At 45.8% G+C, this 13409-nt stretch overlaps 2 protein-coding genes across 3 annotated transcripts; one reads left to right on the top strand and one right to left on the bottom strand.

Annotated features, from left to right (window-relative positions):
* The first annotated feature begins 149 nt into the window (after positions 1-149).
* On the top strand, positions 150-6847 carry LOC108023381 (uncharacterized). 2 transcript variants are annotated; one of them, XM_017092788.3, is made up of 4 exons: positions 150-292; positions 3308-3855; positions 4354-5427; positions 5488-6847. In XM_017092788.3, exons 2-4 carry the CDS (start codon positions 3628-3630, stop codon positions 6019-6021), a joined length of 1836 nt encoding a protein of 611 aa, XP_016948277.1. In that variant the 5' UTR covers positions 150-292; positions 3308-3627; the 3' UTR covers positions 6022-6847. The 2 variants fall into 2 exon arrangements, with proteins under 2 accessions (XP_016948277.1, XP_016948275.1); XM_017092786.3 differs by lacking the exon at positions 150-292 and adding an exon at positions 2041-2185.
* Positions 6790-13343, bottom strand: LOC108023382 (heparan-alpha-glucosaminide N-acetyltransferase). The gene is made up of 6 exons (XM_017092789.3): positions 12885-13343; positions 12632-12771; positions 9375-9496; positions 9074-9248; positions 7848-8509; positions 6790-7602 (listed from the first exon to the last, which is right to left on the bottom strand). The coding sequence occupies exons 1-6, from the start codon at positions 13026-13028 to the stop codon at positions 7115-7117; spliced, it is 1731 nt and encodes a 576-aa protein (XP_016948278.1). The 5' UTR covers positions 13029-13343; the 3' UTR covers positions 6790-7114.
* Positions 13344-13409: the final 66 nt, after the last annotated feature.

Here is a 13409-nt window from a genome sequence, read left to right as displayed (position 1 = left end):
TACTCCATATACCAATTTTAGTATGCAAAAATAACATAGCGAATGGTCACACCAAAATGATGGGTGTGTGTCTGGGATATCGGGTAGGTGTCTATGCTAACCCGCATAGTGTTGGGCAACGCCATGCTTAGCCAATGCCACAACCTACGCTGCTATCGCCTTTCCTATCGAAGTTTTGCCACCGCTAGGAAAGCCGAAAAGCTGAATCTCAAACGTAAAAAGGAAGCGACAAAGAGTGCAGTTTAAAGTGAGAATAAAGAGTGCTAAGAGGAGTGACAGACGAGCGATTAAGGTAAATGTCGAAGGCGGCTTTTCAAAAACAAATAACTTTCTGGGGGCTGAAAGACACATGACAACAAGTTGTTTGCGGTGAATGTATCTGTGTGTGGGCTGGCGTGCGTGTGTGTGCGCGTGCTGATCGGTTTTCGTTTTGCTGCTGACCTTCGCTGATCGTAAGTGAGTAAAAATCGAGTCCGACGCGCAAGAGCCGCTTGAACTCTTCCAATGTCGAGAAGTCCGTGAAAAATACGCAGCAAATGTGCGGAAATGCAAAAACACAAAGCGCTCTGCTAAGTGGCACACAATACACACTGAGGTGTTTTTTGTACCTTTGCGCGCGCTTTCTCTGCAAATCTATTACTTAACAGCTGTTCTCTCTCTTTCCCTCGCTCTTCCTCTCTCTCTCTCTCTCCCTCTCTGTAAATAATATAAACTAAATTTTTACTTTCTTTTTTCCGGCTTTTTGTTTTTGCCCTTGCTATTACGCTTCATCTGGCAAGGCGTGCGTGTGTGTGTATACCGTTATGCGCCCGCAACCTGTTTCCATTCTTATGAGAATTCCAATCAGAGTCTTTCACTTTCCGCTGCTCGTAGGCGCAAAAAACAAAAACAAGGTCAGCCGCTGTTTGATACATATGTCTAAATACTATAGCTATCCATCAGGGAGAGAGCCTTAATTTGTTCTGTTTTCACGCTCAATTTCGCACAAGTACAGTTTGTTATTTTGCAAGACCTGCGACCAAGAATGAGGCGGCGAAAGGGAGGGAGAAGCAACAGCAGGCGTCGCTTACACACACGCACACTCGCTCACTTACATTCCCATTTACACACACTCACGCTGGCGGCTTGCAATTTGTTTTGATTGCAACAACAACAGCGACCTAGTTTAATTTGGGTTTTTTTATTCGTATGCTGCCTTAATTCGGCACGTAGACCGCCTTACGCACACACCTGCGCCCGTGTAAATGTAAAACATGTTGGGGCCTTTTTCGGCCACTTTCGCCGACGAAAAAGTGGAGGCAGAAGGAATGCAAGCAAAACAACAACAAGGCCTCGGCCAGCAGAACATTTACAGTGTTGTAAAGCAGCGGCCCACCGGAGTTGCCACCTAGTGTGGGATGTGTGGCTGGTCACGTATTACGAAAATACAAATGAACCGGAGCTGTTGGGAAGGGGGGAGGAAAAGAGAGACACAGAAGCGTGTGGGTGCTGCAATAAAAACGCTATAAATAGCCGTAAGAAGGCACACCAGCTGCGCTGCACGTTTTCAGCTTTATCTTTATCAGTCGCTGCGCCAACAAAGAATATCAACAAAAGAGCATGTCAAAATGTTGCGTTGAATATTTGCATATTTATGTTTCTCAATTTGCATTCTTTTGTTGTTTTTGTTGTCAGGTGGCAACCCTGCGGCAGCAGCGGTCCTGCAGGCAGTGGCGTAGGCAAAGATCGTATTCTAGGGATCTAGATAGATACATATAAACAATGCAGAAAATCTCGGGTATTAAACTTGTTCATATAAATGGCAAATGTTAAAATATGTCTCATTCTGTTTGGTTTTTTTTACACCCCCTTAGCTGCGCCCTGCTTGTAATGCTCCTTCTCTTTCCTTCACAACCGGAATTTTTCGCTGTTGCTTTTGCTGCGCGCATTCTCACGTACACACACGCACCGGGCGCGCGTGCGAGCGAGACGGCAATGCTCAGCTGCTCGCGTTATCACTGCATTCGCTTTGTACACCATTTCGTACATGCGTCGATTTTCGTCAGTTTCTTCAATTCGCCTTTGTGTTCCTCGCGTGCAGACGCGTTTTCGTTTTTCTCCGCCGCTTTCCTTTCGGTTTTAAATAAAACACAGTGCTTTTTGGCTTTTGCAACGCGAGACTAGCAGAAGTGTGTGCTCGTCAAAGGTAAATGTTTATGGATTCGTGGCGAAACGTGCTAATAATAGAAGAGCTGGACCATTTAGCCGCATTTTCACCACATCTCCAAAAAAGCAGTGAATTGCGAGACAACCGCTCATGCACACACAGCCGGTGCATGAAGTACACACACACACACACGCGCGCAGGCACATTCAGAAATGCCACAAAAGTGGCTTTTCAAAATCAGTGTCCCCAAAAAGAGCAATGAAAAAGCGCAATGGAACGAAATAAAGAAATAACAACATATCAACGCACCTGAAAGAAGAAGCAGCGCAGCGGCTCTCTTTTTCCTGGAGCTCTGTTGTTGTTGTTGGCGCGTGTGTAGTGGAGAGGGGGAGTTGTAGTACGCATATAAACGCAGCGCAAGAGCGCGTTTGAGTGTTCCTTTTTTGGCGCTTTGTTTATCAAGTCGAGTCTCCCTCTGCTCCCCACCAACACAAAAAAAAAAACAAAGTTGCACTCGCTCAGCTACACACACGCAGAAGTATTGCCAGGCAACACAGAAAAAATTGCGCCTGTATTGTGAGGCGCGCGCGTGGCTTAGCCTACGGCCATCTCGCTCGCACACCCCCCATTGATCCCCCGGTTTTGTTTTTGCACTGCTTTTGTTGTTGTTCTACGGCGGCAGTATTTAAACATGTTTGCTAAATTTAATTAACACTGCCCTGGAAATAAACCACTTGCTACGCTCCGCTGATAAGACATTTGAGCATTTCGCTTTGTTGTTTTCCCCCGCGCTTCAAATGTGGCGAAAATTCAAAATGTCGCGTGGACTGGTTTCGTCATGTTGGTCTGTGGTTTTCAATGGCGTTTTTTATCAAGTCTGTGCAAGTGCAAGTGACAAAATCTGACAGGCTGTCAAATAAGTTGAGTCGCTTTTCAACACTGGCGAGCAGGAATGTTTGTGAATGATTTCCAGCTGTTTGGTGGTTTTAAGTGTTGAGAACACCACTTTTTATCATAGAAAAACATTTTAAAATGTAATCTGAATATTATCTGTAATTCTGATAATATGTTAAATAATATATGTTGCTCATCAACACACATTCAACATTTTTTTAATAATTACCAACGTTATTAACATATTTTCCCATCTCTATCTTCCAGCACAAATGCAGCCAACTACAGTGAAGCCTGGGCAATGGATGTTGGCAATGCAAGCGCGCGTAACAAAGAACACAAGCGGAATGTCCACGCACAAATAACACCAGCACAACTACAGTGATCACCGCAGCACATACCAAACACACAAACATTCAAAAACAAAAAAGTTTCAAACAAACACTTCAAAAATCAACAATTTAAAGCATACAAAATCAAAAAGCTAGCGACAAAAAAAAAAGCAAAAATCCCCCCATTAGCCACAGTAAAACTTGTGTAACTATCACCCAAAAAAAAAAAAAAAAAAAAAAAAAAAACGAAAAGCCATGTTCAATTTCCATAAACCACGCGTCTACCGCTCCGCGGACGGCTGCTGCATTTGCCGTGCCAAGTCGAGTAGTTCCCGGTTCACCGCCTCCCGGAAGTACGAGAAGGAGTCGATGCAGTGCTTCAATCTCCACGAGCCGCGCAACGGAGAGATCTGCAACGCGTGCGTCCTCCTGGTCAAGCGCTACAAGCGACTGCCCGTCGGAAGCAAGCGCCACTGGGGTCATGTGAGTATTACGGGCTGGGATTTGAGTGTGCTTTAGTTGTTACTTTTGGCAGTCCAAAGGAATCTACCTTATCCCTTTGTATCTGTAAAAAATCTATTCAAAATCTCATAATTTATAAAATTTGCATAGAAGAGGTCAATTCTGAGCTATAACCATTGCGAAATGTATGAATTTCGCTTGGTTTTGAAATACCACCTAGAAAAGCGTAAATTAGTGTGTTTATCAACACTGCTGCAAATGACAGATGACACATGGCTCGCTTGTCATCTTGACAGGCTTTGTAAAGTCAGTTGTCATTTAATCGAGCCGAAAAATATTCATTGAGGAATCAAGTTTTATCAGAGTTGAATTCAGGCTCAAGAAAATCGAATTTCTTTGCCAGGTCTTCTTTAGTGAATATTTTGAAGCTGTAAAAAGCAATTTTATTTAATTTTGTTGTGAAATAGAAAGTATATAGTACTCTCGCCTCGAACTAAACCATTTCCTTGCTTTTCACAGGTGGTGGATGCCCGTGCCGGACCCGGAACCAAATCCATGGCCAAACAAAAGAAGCGCGAGAACGCAGAGGCGGCGGAGGGCAAGGGCGCCAGTGGCAGCGCCAACTCATTCCTGCCCGAAAAGTTCGCCAAGATCTTCAAGAAGAATCGCAAGGGCAAGGTCACAGCGGCTTCGGGAGCAGCGGCTGCCTCAACATCGGTTACCCGTGTCTTCAATCGTCCCAGCAGCACTTCACCTACCTCCGAGCATCATCCCAGCGATTCCAACGAGAGTTACGACGATGAGCAGATGCCGCCAGGCCTGATGCGCTCCCCCGGAGCTCCATATCAAACTCGCAAGCGTACGGCGGCCGCTGCTCTGGCCATTTCCGCTGACTCGGAGACCAGCAAGCGCCCCAAGTTGACCGGGAGCAGCCGACGTCGTGAGATGGCACCGCAAAAAAATCGCCGGGCCGTCGACAATGTGCCCTTCTTCGAGGAGGGCGATCTCGTGCGCCTGGAGGTCTGTTGCGGTGTGGTCTTCCAGAGCCTGTCCCTCGGCAATTGTTGCTACATCATCGATCCGGACCTGTACAAACCGTGCGAGATGCATCAGCGTCTGCGCCACCAGCAGCTGCAGCTGAAGCTCAAGCAGCAGCAGCAACTCGAACTGGAGGCCACAAATCCCATTCCCATCGCACAGCCCACCGCTACTCAAGTTAAAAGCCAGGGGCCAAAGATGGGGCCACTCAAGAAGCACCACATGTACTTCAAGCGTCAGTCGCAGACATTTCCGGATAGTGATACCCCTAGCATAAGTCCAATTCCATTGAGCAAGACTGAAACTGAAGCTGAGACACTGCCGTCGTCGAAGCCACATTCCAATCTGTCGCTGAACCAGAAGCCCACCGGCCAGTCGCAGTCCCAACCGGCGGCCCAGAACCAAACCCAAACCGTTTCCGTGGGCGCTGCCTCGCCCTCGTCGCTGTCCAACTGCTCCACCTCGTCCTCGGTGGCCACCAAGTTCAACGACAACTCCTCGGACTCGGGATTCGACGAGCATGTGCTGGAGCGCAAGTCGGTCAGTCCACCAACGGTAAGTGATTCCCATTAACATTTAAAGAGGCTATAACTAACTAATCACTTTCACTTACAGCAGGATGAGTGGAAGCTGCGCGGGGCAGCGGGAGGCGGCATGCAGCTGATCCTGGCCAGCGGTCTGCCTCTGGCTGGGCAGCCGCAGAATCTGGTGCTGGCTGGCAACGAGTTTACGGCACGCATCGTGCAGCAGCGCGAAAACGGAGAGGGAGCTGCGGTAGCGGCAGCAGCAGCAGCAGCAGGAGCACCTGTCAAAATCAACGTACTCAGCGGATCTCAGGGCAATGGCAATATAATGCGCGCAATATTCAATAGCGCGAACAGCATTCAGCACGAGAACGGGGTGACCACCATACTGCCGGCCTCCTCGTTGGCGGCCACCAATCAGACTGCCGCCATGAACGCCATTGCGCCCAGCACGGTGACCATAACGCCGTCGTCGGTGGGCAAGAAGGTGGCCGTGGCGCCCAATCCCAAGTTCATACTGCTGAAGCCCGCCAAATTTGTGGGCCAAGCGGGAGCAGCAGTGGTGGCGGCCACTTCGGCGGAGCCGCCTGCTCCTCATCCTCCTCCAGAAGCCAAAATCGTCTAAGCGAACGCAAACGAAACAGAGAGAGATAGAGATAGATAGGAGATGCCTAGCGTCTCGCAGGGAGTTTTCCCCCTGTCACATTTGTTATACTTCAGTCTACCTATTTAACGGCGAGGAAAGCCAACCTCCCGCCCTTCAATTTATTATTTTATCATATTCTTTTTTTTTGTACTTTTCATTTCTTATCTCAACGTTTGAGGAAGAGTGTTCCCCACACACACACACACACACGCGTATTTATTCTAAGTTGTGCCCCAAAGCAGTGCATAGTGTACATAAACAACACGGTTTACTTGTAACCATATATCTCCCCTACAAATGTTCTTTGTAGAATACTCAGCCGAAGCAGCAGCTCCCATTTCATTTTAGGGTAGTATTTAACACTCGAGAAGCACCTTAACCTAGACGTTACTTTATGTACATACCTTTTAAGCCAGCATAATGACTTGTTTTTGTCTAGTTGCCCAACTTAGTCAGCGTCTGCATCTGTGTCCCTCCCGCTACCCGGTCGAGCGGTGTTGTCAAGCGGATCGCAGGACGGAGAGCAGTTTCGGGAGCGATTCATCGTAGTAGTTGGACGTGTAGTAGTTCAGTGCCCTAGTAGTTTGTAGTCGAACACAAAGTTGGCCCTTTTCCGGCGGGGCTGGCGGATCACAGCCCTTAGCCTGGCGAGGGGGCGAGCAGAACCACCCAAGACACACAGAAGCATACAAATTGTAGCCTTAGGAATGCCTACACAAGAAACACGGGAAAAGAAACCAATGTGTGTTAAAAGAAAATGTTTTTTATTTCAAATACAAATACAAATAAAATATTTGGAACTATATCGAAATGTCTTTGAAATATTCGAAAAGTGGCAATGCTTCCTTGATGGGAAAGGAAATCTCTTTTATCATTGCATATACTTTATTTGACATCGATTTGTGCTCGCAAGACATGCAAAATTCGGAGTTGTGTTACAAATACTAAACATTTCCCATGGTCTTTGAGGGAACATATGCGTAAAATCGATCTATATGTACAAGACGCTAGTTTATTTGGCAATTGAGTTGTGCATATGGGGGCTTTTTCAGGCGGAGGCAGCCCCGCAGCCCTACAGGCTGTAGTAGAACTCCTGGGCGTCCAGGTACAGGGCGATGCCCACCCAGAGCAGGGTGTTCCACGTGGCCTCCAGCAGGAGCATGAAGTGGGTGTTCATCTCGCCGATGCGCCAGTGCCAGGGCAGCATTTTGTGCAGCACCGAGTGGCCCACGTACATGACGATGGCGTTCATGCCGCACTCGGTGAAGGGATAGCCCGACCAGCTCCACATCTCCCGCACGTCGACGACGTAGTAGAGCAGCGACAGGATCACCAGGGCCAGGCTGACCGTCACGCAGACGAAGGACAGCGACCAGAGGTTCTTGTTCACGGGAATGGCGCCGCCTTCGCGCGAAAAGCCGCTCAGGGCGCCGCCAATGAGGCCTAGGAAGACGGCCAGGATCATCCAGCGGCGAATCCTCGACTGCCAGTTGGGGTGCACCAGCAGGGTGACGCCCGCAAAGGCGCCCAGCAGCACCTGCACCACGCTCAGGATGCAGCCTGTAGGGGGTTACATTGGGGGTTAGTCGGGGAGCTTTTCGGCATATCTTAAGATTTAGAGGTAAACGTTGCAGCAGCATTGAATAAGCTAAGATATCTTGTAACTAAATAAGAAAATAAATCGTTTTTTGCATTTTCAAGCCTTTTTTACACCGCGAATTCTTCAGATTCAAGTGGTTTTTATAGGATTTTCTCCTAGGCAGCTGCTGCATCGTTTACAGCCCACCCTGGGGGGCCCCACTCACCGAATACACCCTCCGGATCGAAGGCTGTGGAGTCGTAGACATACTTGGCCGTGGGATGCTGGTAGATGTGCGCGTTGCCCAGCACCTGGAGGTCCGCATAGCCGGCCGCGCCACCAATACAGTTGGGATGGGCATTGTAATCGTGCTTGCCGCCGGGTCCCAGGTAGCCCCGCGGACAGCCGGGCACTCGCAGGCCAAAGGTAAGGCCCAAGTAGGTGGCCACCAGGGCCAACAGCACGGCCAGCTCTCCGCTGAAGAGGCACACATCGTGCACGGCCCGCTGCCAGGATCTCTGCGGACTTATGGGCTCCCTGCGGCAGCACAACGTGTGCAGCACACCGACCACCAGGAAGGCCACTCCGAACCGCTGCAGCACGCCCATGAGACGCAGTTGCTCCAGATTCGCGCCACTCATCGAGTTCAGGCACAAGCCAATGGCGAAGAGCTTGACGGATCGCCAGACGATGCGCAGGCAAATGCCGGCCTTGCTGCTGCCGCGCGAGAGTTGAGACTTGACGGAGAGCGGTATGCAGACGCCCATTATCCAGAGGAACGAGGGGAAGACCACGTCGGCCAGGTGCAGGCCATTCCAGGCGGCGTGCTCGATCCAGGTGTAGCCGCCACCGCCGCTGTTCACGAAGATCATCAGGACGATCGAAAGGCTGTGGGCCGGAAATCTGAGTTAGTTTGGGAATAACACGTAGAGGATTGTTCTTATGACTAGGAAAAATGGTATAGCACTATAAAGACAGGGTTTTATAGTTGCCTTCTTAAATAAAATAAAGAAAAACTGCTTAGCGAATTCTTCGGAGCAGCAACATTACCTTTACAAAAGTTTTATGAGCTTACATTGGGATTTCTTAGTTAAGATCACTGATAAGAAGATCATATAGTACCAGACAAGACAGTGGACACTTAATATAGAATTAGAGTTCCAAGTGAGTATTTAAGTATTATCTGAAGACGCAGATTTTTCTATGGCTAGTAATACTATTTTTATAAGACATACAAGGACTTCTATCCCTAAGAACTTTCCAGTACTATCTGAGGACGTGACTTTTCCAAGGGTAGTGATCTCCCTTATACAAAACCCATATCTAGCAGAGAGCGTTTCCGAAGTACAATCATTACAAGCTCTCAAGGCACTGAGTTATCTGGGTTTTCCCAGGAGGGAGGGTAGCGACCCTCCTGAACCCAAGCCTGGGCCCGGGGAGCCCCCGGCTTACCCGCGGAAGGTGTCCAGGCTGCGGAGCCGCTTCCTTTGCGTGGCCTTGGTGGCGGCCTCTCCGATGCTGTCCGCGGCGGCGGTGGCCTCATCGTACCGATAGCAACGCCAGGCGCAGCTCACCAGCTTCAGGGCGATTAGCAGGGCGGCAACCAGCACGAAGACGGCGAGGAAAGCTGCGGGAAATAGGGCATTAGCGATAAGTAGTACATGGGAATATCTGGAGTGGCACGGTCAAGTGTATGGGGCACTTGCGGATTACGGATTACGGAATGCGGACTATGGATTACCGAAGCACTCACCATAGTTAATGGGCACCCCCGGCTTGTCCACCGCAAAGGTACAGGTCCCGTTCGCTTCGAGGGTCAGGTTGTAGACGCCGAATTCCTGCAGGTCGGTGCGACGCAGCCAGCAGAGCGACGAGCTGCGGGGAAATCGCATACAAATTGTTAATTAAACTTGAAGAGAACAGGTGCACGGCCAATTGGCATGCATTGCTAAGCAGTTTCGCTTAAACTAGTTAACACACATACGCAAATTAGAAACTGTACAGTGGCCAGTGGCTATGGGTAACTTGGAAGGGGTCAACAAAAATTCTAGACTCCATAACTTGAGTTGCACGATACCGATTTCGACGTGGGATACCTTTTGGAATTTGTATTTAAAAGCTCTATAAATATACATTTAAATATTTAGTTTTGAATAGGGTCCAAAATTGAGCCCATTTTCATGTTCGATTTTTCCGTATTTCCAATGGTTTTGTGTATGGAAACCCAAAACTGAATTTCTGAATTCCATAACTTGAGTTGTATGATCCCGATTAGGACGTGGGATACCTTTATGAATTCGTATTTTAAATCTCTATAAATCTACATTTAAACATTTCTGTTCAAAGAGGGTCCAAATTTAAGCCCATTTTCATGTTAGATTTTTTCGGGTTTCCAATGGGTTTCGTATTGGAAGCATAAAACTGAATTTCTAGATTCCATAACTTGAGTTGTAGGTAACCGATAGGCACGTGGGATACCTTTTTTATTTCGTATTTAAATTCTTTTTAAATCTTCATTTAAATATTTAGTTTTGAAGAGGGTCCAAATTTTAGCCCATTTTCATGTTCCATTTTTTCGTATTTCCAATGGTTTTCTGTATGGGAACCCAAAACTGAACTTCCAGATTCCATAACTTAATTTGTATGATCCCGATTAAGACGTGGGATACCTTTATGATTTCGTATTTTAAATCCCTATAAATCTACATTTAAATATTTAGTTTTGAAGAGGGTCCAAATTTTAGCCCATTTTCATGTTCCATTTTTTCCATAATTCCAATGGATCTCAGTATTGGACCCCAAAACTGCACTTCCAAAATCCATAACTTGGCTAGTTGGATCCCGATTTCAAAGGTTGATGTCTCTATGAGTTTGTGGTCGAAATCTCTATTATTCTGCATTTAAATATTTCTGTTCAAAGAGGGTCCAAATTTTAGCCCATTTTCATGTTCGATTTTTCCGTATTTCCAATGGGTTTCGTATTGGAAGCATAAAACTGAATTTCTAGATTCCGTAACTTGAGTTGTAGGTAACCGATAGGCACGTGGGATACCTTTTTTATTTCGTATTTAAATTCTTTTTAAATCTTCATTTAAATATTTAGTTTTGAAGAGGGTCCAAATTTTAGCCCATTTTCATGTTCCATTTTTTCGTATTTCCAATGGTTTTCTGTATGGGAACCCAAAACTGAACTTCCAGATTCCATAACTTAATTTGTATGATCCCGATTAAGACGTGGGATACCTTTATGATTTCGTATTTTAAATCCCTATAAATCTACATTTAAATATTTAGTTTTGAAGAGGGTCCAAATTTTAGCCCATTTTCATGTTCCATTTTTTCCATAATTCCAATGGATCTCAGTATTGGACCCCAAAACTGCACTTCCAAAATCCATAACTTGGCTAGTTGGATATCAATTTCGAAGGTTGATGTCTCTATGAGTTTGTGGTCGAAATCTCTATTATTATACATTCAAATATTTCTGTTCAAAGAGGTTCAAAATTTTAGCCCATTTTCGTGTTCGATTTTTCCGTATTTCCAATGGGTTTCGTATTGGAAGCATAAAACTGAATTTCTAGATTCCATAACTTGAGTTGTAGGTAACCGATAGGCACGTGGGATACCTTTTTTATTTCGTATTTAAATTCTTTTTAAATCTTCATTTAAATATTTAGTTTTGAAGAGGGTCCAAATTTTAGCCCATTTTCATGTTCCATTTTTTCGTATTTCCAATGGTTTTCTGTATGGGAACCCAAAACTGAACTTCCAGATTCCATAACTTAATTTGTATGATCCCGATTAAGACGTGGGATACCTTTATGATTTCGTATTTTAAATCCCTATAAATCTACATTTAAATATTTAGTTTTGAAGAGGATCCAAATTTTAGCCCATTTTCATGTTCCATTTTTTCCATAATTCCAATGGATCTCAGTATTGGACCCCAAAACTGCACTTCCAAAATCCATAACTTGGCTAGTTGGATATCGATTTCGAAGGTTGATGTCTCTATGAGTTTGTGGTCGAAATCTCTATTATTATACATTCAAATATTTCTGTTCAAAGAGGGTCAAAATTTTAGCCCATTTTCGTGTTCGATTTTTGCGTATTTCCAATGGGTTTCGTATTGGAAGCATAAAACTGAATTTCTAGATTCCATAACTTGAGTTGTAGGATACCGATTTGGACGTGGGATACCTTTTTGAATTTGTATTTAAATTCTCTATAAATCTACATTTAAATATTTAGTTTTGAAGGGGATCCAAATTTTAACCCATTTTCATGTTCCATTTTTTCGTATTTTGAATGGTTTTCCGTATGGAAACCCAAAACTGAATTTCTAGATTCCATAACTTGAGTTGTAGGATATCGATTTGGACGTGGGATACCTTTTTGAATTTGTATTTAAATTCTCTATAAATCTACATTTAAATATTTAGTTTTGAAGGGGATCCAAATTTTAACCCATTTTCATGTTCCATTTTTTCGTATTTTGAATGGTTTTCCGTATGGAAACCCAAAACTGAATTTCTAAATTCCATAACTTGAGTTATATCATCCTGATTTAGACGTGGGATACCTTTTTGAATTTGTATTTAAATTCTCTATAAATCTACATTTAAATATTTAGTTTTGAAGAGGGTCCAAATCTTAGCCCATTTTCATGTTAGATTTTTTCGGGTTTCCAATGGTTTTCTGTGAGGAAACCGAAAACTGAATTTCGAGATTCCATAACTTTGGTAATTGGATTGAGATTTTGCAGTGGGATACCTTTATGAATTTGTACTTGAAATCTATATAAGACTACATTAAAATCTTTATTTTTTAAAATATTTCTGTATGTAAAAATGTTAGTAATGTACTAATGCACTAACGCTTGACCTCAGCCAGTGGCCACTGTACTGGTTGGCCCTGCCATCGTTGTGGCGGCCCAGCCAGTGGCCACTGTGCCTGCGCCCCTGGGTACATTGGTGCCCCTGCACAGTGGAACAGTGTAACAGTACTCACACATTGTCGTAGGCGTAGTGACCCTGATCGTGCTCGAATATCTTGAAATTCAGCCCGAACGCCGAGCTCAAACGTAACGGTTCAGCGGCGCCGGCAGCGCCGTCGGCCGCGGGCAGAGCTTTCACTTTGGTGTACGGACACTGCGAATCAAAGCAAAGAAATCGAAGCCCAAATAAATGGAATCAATAAATCGAAAGTGAGGCCGATTGCGCGACTGCCGCGATTGTGGCATATGGCCTATACTATTTGTTACCGTGTAGCACTCGTCGGACAGCGAGTACAGGTGGCCCTCGCTGGGGAAGTGCGAGCGCAGGTACAGGTAGAACTGGTCGACGGACAGCGCGCGCATGTCCAGGTCGCGCCATTTCGGCTCAGTGTACTCCACGAAAAGCGACATTTTCGCCTATTTCATCTATTTTCCCTTGTTGCGCCGCTCTTCGTTCACATTTGCAAACTGCAACTGCAATTGCCAAACTGCATTCACCGCAGCCTCGGACCACGCACACACACACACACGGACTGCTCGAGCGACTAACTTAAACTAAACTTAAATGCGCTCGATTTTCGACCATCTCAAGCGCTTTTCGCCCAGTATCGCCACTAAATAACAAAACAATTTCGAGTGCGCAATAAAAACAAATCGCAAGTGCCAACAGCAACAACAACAGCGAGCAGAGGCATTGGCAGCAACAACAAGGCGGCAATAAACAGCAACATCGGTCGGGCGTTGCCACACTTCGGCTGGACGGGAGCTGCCAGATGGCAGGCCCTAAACAAA

This window comes from Drosophila biarmipes, chromosome X (genome assembly GCF_025231255.1).
Source record: "Drosophila biarmipes strain raj3 chromosome X, RU_DBia_V1.1, whole genome shotgun sequence".
NCBI lineage: Eukaryota > Metazoa > Arthropoda > Insecta > Diptera > Drosophilidae > Drosophila > Drosophila biarmipes.
The sequence above is the reverse complement of the archived record's forward strand: the minus strand, read 5'-3'. Positions and strand labels throughout refer to the sequence as shown.